General features: G+C 42.3%; 1 protein-coding gene across 1 annotated transcript in view; it reads right to left on the bottom strand.

Annotated features, from left to right (window-relative positions):
• Window positions 1-377: 377 nt before the first annotated feature.
• The window catches only part of KIAA0930 (KIAA0930 ortholog), a 132,726-nt gene continuing 127,103 nt past the window's right edge, over window positions 378-6,000 (bottom strand). Inside the window, exons 9-10 of the mRNA XM_086466162.1 lie at window positions 3,898-4,053; window positions 378-683 (exon numbers count right to left, since the gene is read on the bottom strand). Coding sequence (XP_086322288.1) covers window positions 643-683; window positions 3,898-4,053 — 197 coding nt within the window. The 3' untranslated portion in view covers window positions 378-642. The remainder of the gene's footprint in view (window positions 684-3,897; window positions 4,054-6,000) is intronic.

The following is a 6,000-nucleotide window of genomic DNA, read 5'->3' as shown; positions in this document are numbered from 1 at the left end:
CTGTCAGCAGAGTTCACCTGTCCTAACACGGACACACGAACAAATGGGAACATTTTCAGCCTCTTTTAAGCTCTGACCTGACCCACGGCACGTACCAAAATGGCGATGTATCTTTGTAGCATCTTTTTCCTTTTCCTCCCTCATTAGGAAATTATTCTCTCATCACACGCACGCACACACACGCACACACACATTAAGCCAAACCGACACGGAGAGTGTATGGACGAGAGTCTATGGAACGACGCTCATTAGTACATCATTATGAAATTCTCAGGTTGTTTCTCTCAAAGAATATAAAGTTTAACACATTCTGTACATATTGTTGGTTTCTTAGTTATAAAGTAAACACAGTAACAAACTGTCCATAAAGCGTTGACTCATTTTAATCACAGCCCCTTCTCGTTTTATCTTGCTGGAAGTCCTCTTCCAGTCAGAAACACTCAAGCGATGTACTGCAAGTGGGCATACGGTGTATGACAGCAGAGGAAGGAAGAAAGAGGCACTTTTGATCGGCTGGTATTCTTGGACTTCCTTTTTTCCCGCGGAGGTTTATGTTCCTGACACTAGATGGTAGTGTTAGCACAGAAAACCGCTGTGGTTAGGCACTTGGCAACAAGGCTCCAAGGCAGTGCCCGCTCTCTGCTATGTCATCAGAATTGGTTTCTGCCGCACTTCCAGGATATCTGGGCAAGGGAGAGAAACAAAGAGATACAGCGAACTTAGGAGGCTCCTGAAAGTAGCCACAGTACCAGAAAGCATGAAGAACCAGAGAAGCAATTGTGGACTGCAGCACAGCCTCCCTGTTATGCCGCTAAAGGAATTTAAAACACGAGTGTGTGACTTTGCCTATTAAAGTCCAATTTAATTCCTCCCCAGCTGCATCCTAGTCGAGAGATGGTAAGCCGCAAATACATCCCATCACGTAGAGATGACGGCTGATCTACTAAGTATCATTTACAGTGGGATGAAGCAACATGTGTCAAGACAGAGTTGCATAATTGTCCAGAGAAACAAGTGGAAGTGCCATTACAGAAGATGACCAGGGTTTTCCTGTTCTTGAAGGGAGAAACGCACCATCCCCAAGACCCTTAAAAAGATTTTGGCTCTCAGGATATCAGTACAAATAATTAAACTGTTTCATCCATTCTATAGCCCGAAGCCTATGCTTCTGCACTCAAAAAGCTGCCACAAGAAAACCTCCTGTTTTTTGGCTCTTCAGCTCCATATTGTCCCAATGTGGCAGAATATGAACCTGTAAAATATCTGTCATAATCATGGGCATCTTTCCAAATGTGGACAGTAAAACCAGCATGTTGGCATGGCAGTACGTAGAAATACCTGGAAACTGGGCTGCTATGTCCTTTCCAAGGCTACACAGAGAATAAAGACCATGGGAAAAGGGAGCACAAGCTTAATTCAGAGGCTGATCACAAACAGCTGCACAAAGAGGATGGATGATGTGAGTAAAAATTGATCCACAGCTCCTGAGGGCTCTAGCCACACTTGTAAAGAATGAAACACAGTGGAGTGAGTCCAGTGAAGGGCTGCAAAGATGATTAAGGGATTGGAGCACCTGACATACGAGAAGAGGCTGAGAGGACTGGGACTAGCGAGCATGGAGAGAAGGCTCAGAATGAAGGAAGTCGATATGTATAAACTCCAAACATTTTAAAATGTACTTTGATTACTATCACTGGGATTTTCATTTCTTAGTACAGGCTTCCTAAACTACCCAAGGGAGATGTGCATCTTTCCCACTTCACCCTGCCCCACGTGTAACGCTCCCACTTGCTGGAAAGCTGCCCCTGGCACAAACACATTAATTACCAAAAGGCACCAGAAATGGGCTCTATGCGACGTGCCAAACTAAAGCAAACATGGGCAGTGAAAAACTGCAGATTAAAATTCTGCCTTACAGCCCAGATGTTTCATGTCCTATTTCTGTGCATCTCAATATATACACTGACTCCTGCAACCGTATGCTAAATTAAGTCTCAGAAAGGGTGTTGAAGTTCAAAGCAAATATTTGAGCATGGAGGCATTTATGCCACCCACTTGAGCAAGTATTAAATGTCAGCAGGAACAATGCATCTTCTGTGAACTCCCAAAATGCCTGTGGTGAGAGAGTGAGTGAGCTTGATAACTCCAGCTAACTAGCTGTAAGATTCTCAACACAATTATCATAAGGAATAATTAAGTATTTTTCTGAAACATTGTTTGAAATCCACCCTTAATTACAGAGGATCAATTTTTACTGGAATCTGTAATTTCTTCTAAATTGAAATCAATCCCTACACACAGTGAAAGGGCATGTGTGGGAACACTCTTTGCTAAGTATAATTTTCACCTCTACCTTACCAGCTACATTTTCCTTTTCTATAGCATAAGAGCCAGTCTACTTTTACAACAGGCTCTGAGATCTTAGGCTGCAAATGAGGACAAGACTGCAGCTACTGCTATTGTACTAGCATCACACAACTGATGTCATTAATACCCATAACTATCTTCTTATCTCTTTTAGCAGCAGATTAACCTGTTTAACAACAGATTTCCCAACTCCTTTCCTCTTCACTACCTTTCAGGAACAGTGTGGAAAAACCATGGTGTGATAGACTGGGTTTGTTTTCAGGTGCGTTCTCTTTTTAGACACCAGACAAGAAACAACAGGCACTGATCAAAAGCCGACAATCCAGACAAACCTATTCAGAAGTCATCCCATCTGCTGGATGGGAAGAGAAGAAAAAAAGATAAAGTTCTTAGAGGAAGCAACAGTTCTAAGGATCTTCCAAGGTTAGAGACAGGACTTTACATTGTGCTGAGATTATAGCTTTATTCCAGGGGATGCCAGCTTTATTCCGGTCTAGATTTTGGAGTTCACAAATAGTTTTGCCTGAAATACTGCTGTGCAGCTGGATCAAACTTTCTTTCTGCCTGAGATGGTCAATGTGTGTTTTCAGTAGTAAATGCTAGTAACAGCTATAAGGAAGAAATTGCTACTACATTTAGACAGAGGAGACAGCCCTTAACCACCGCTGCTTTCTCGGTTTTCAGAAGTATCTCAAGAGTCCCATGGGCACCCTCATACTGCAAGCTGTACCCCTGAAAGGCTATCAGCCTTGCTGATGGATAGAGTTCAAACACACCTGTTGTTTTCTCTAGACCACCTGTATTTGTAGGCAGACAAGACTTAACCTGGATGAAACTCAAAAATTCATTACTGCCTGCAGATTGTAAACCCCAGCTTACTGTGCTACCCTAGCCCAGCTGACCAAATGTAGAGCTGGCCATCATCAATGCAGCGATTGGCACAGCTCGATCAGCGACATGGGGGACTGATTTTTCATGGTATGACACACAAATGTCATTACGTCTAGTTATAGACATTGGGCACCTGACAGATTTATGGGCATCAGTGTGGACACTCTGATCAGTCCGAGCAACTTCTATGGAAACCAAATCTAAGAGTCAAAATTGGCAAAGGAGGTCACTCCAAATTCCAGAGCTGCCTTTCTGTTACCCTTCCACACCAGGTCTCTGCTACAACTATTGCTGTCAGTGGATGGGCTTACAATGAGTTGCCTTGCACTCATGAGATGGATGAACTTTATATTCCAGTATTAAGGCAACTAGCCTTCCTCCGGACATTTGTTAGTACAAACTACCAACTTGTTTGAACCATCACCAAGCAAAAATGGCCCAAAGCCAGAGAACAGGTTGACACCATTCCACTTGTTCATACTGATTTGCTGCTGCAGTCAGCAAATGAGGTCTACGAAGTGATGTTCCCTTACGGAGAAATACTTGGTTCCTCTGTCTTAATAGCAAAATCCCCAAAACAGAAAGCTGTCTGGGAATCAAAGGACTCTCCGTTTATGTGTAATAGACATTAAAATTCACCTGTTAAAATTCGATGCAATGGTAAAGTGATGTAAGTTAAGTGTGCATAGAGTAGAAAGTTTTCATCTGTCCTGTTCAGCTTCAGCCACGAGCCCACCAGAGAGCGTCCTGTTCCAGATAAGGACCGCGACCTTAGATTTGTCGCATTGTGCAGATCTGTGAAGGTAGAAGACAGCAAGCTTAAAGTGATTGTACTTTCTGTGTTTTATCGGAACGCTTCTGAAGTCAAAATAAAAGGAAACCCTACTGTTCATTGTCTAGAGATAAGTCACATGCAGGACACTATTATTACCATTTTTATTTTTTTTTCATCAGTCAGATCTTGCCTAGCACAGAATTCATCATTTACATTGAAGCTAAGGAATGATATCAGCAGCTGGCAGCAGTAGTAAACAATCGCCTGCTAACAGACCAGCCAGGAGAGGGAATGAAGCCTTTGCTACCTCACTGCACAAGCAGAATTCTAACCCAGCTTTCCCTTATACACAAAATAATAAAATATCCCTAAAGTAGCTACTCATGCAGAAATTCAAAACTGTAACAGAAGAAAAACTGTTTCTTAAGAAGAAAATTGACATCTACCAGGCAGGAGGAGCATTAATATGACAGTTCACTGCAGATCTCCATGCATTCCCCAAGCCAAACCTGGGACCCTTCAGCAGTGCCATTCTTCTCACAATTAGTCTAGAGGTCCAGAAAAAACTTTTAAAACAAAAGGATACTGAATCCACTGTAAGCTAGAGGTGGGTTTTTAGAGCTGCAGGTCTCTCCCACAACTAGGACTGCATATGCCGCCGTTTTTGAGTGTTTCTAAACCTTCCTTCCATTCCCCTGCAAAACACAGCCCTGTCCCACAGTGCTATAAGCAGATGTTGAAGTGAACACAACAATTCTGATCCAAAGCGATCCAGGCTCTGGGACTCATTTGTTTAAAAGTGGGTCCTGATCCAAACAAAGAGGTCCGAGCAAAGGAAAAATATGTAGTGGCAGCTATTCTAGCAAGATGCATAACAACAAGGGAGTAAAAAAAAAAATAAAAAAAAAATCTGTATCTTGTTTTTCCTCCTTCCCTAAAAATGTGTAGAGCTAAGCAGTCTATTCCCTCTCCCCACACATTATGACTATGTCAAGAGCACTGTGGTGCTCAGGTCAGAAGGACCTGACTCCAGCAGATGGAATAAGTACAATTCTTCTGCTGTGTCATGCTTGTGCACAGCAAAAGCAAGTGAAGTGGGCCCTTGCAGGCCACAACAGATCTGTCTGTGTTGGGGGCAGGTCTGTGGCAGCACTGGGCAGAGCAAGGGCACTGCTGATCTTTAGACAAGCAAGTTATTCTCCACCCACGAGGCCAAGATGTCCCAGAATATCTCTGCTTCTACAAAACCCTCATTGCTGGATGAACTGAAGTCAGTCTTCCCACTCTGAAACAAGAATTTCACCACCTCAGCTCCTGAGCAAACACTGGTAGGACACTCAGATTTCTGAAATTAGTAAAGAAATCTCATTGAGTTACTTCTCCTTGTAGAAATTTCATCTCTGAATAAATTAAACTTCCTAGCACAAGTCGTTAAAATATTCCTCTGTGTATTTTTAGGACCAGGAACAATAAGGTTAAAACATTTATAACTAAGTGAAACGACACTTCTTGGTATTTTATATGCGTGCTACAAAACGTCTGGAAAACCTGGAATTTGTTTCCTTCCGTAAATATATTAGAAGAAAAAGAAAATTAAGATAATAAGAATATTCATCATTACGATTAAGTCTGCTAGGATCAGACCCTGCAAAACAATACTGAGCAGACACTACTACCACCTATAAGGGCTGCCTGACAAATGCCTTGAACCCCATTCTATCCTGTGCAAACTCCAGCAGAAAGACACCAAAAGCAGGACTCCATCTGGGAAAGCTGCCCTTCTCCCCACACTACGTAGTAATTGACCCAAGCCCTACCCTTTGCCTAGTAAAACATGCTAAAAAACACGTATCATTTGAAATAACGGACATTTTGATTGGGCAAATTAAGGAAAATGAGATGACAAATGTTTCTATTGACAGAACCCTGAATTAGTCACAAACAGTTTAAGTTGCACAGAATTTGAA

This window comes from Leptosomus discolor, chromosome 1 (assembly GCF_034619465.1).
Source record: "Leptosomus discolor isolate bLepDis1 chromosome 1, bLepDis1.hap2, whole genome shotgun sequence".
Classification (NCBI taxonomy): Eukaryota; Metazoa; Chordata; class Aves; order Leptosomiformes; family Leptosomidae; genus Leptosomus; species Leptosomus discolor.
The sequence above is the reverse complement of the archived record's forward strand: the minus strand, read 5'-3'. Positions and strand labels throughout refer to the sequence as shown.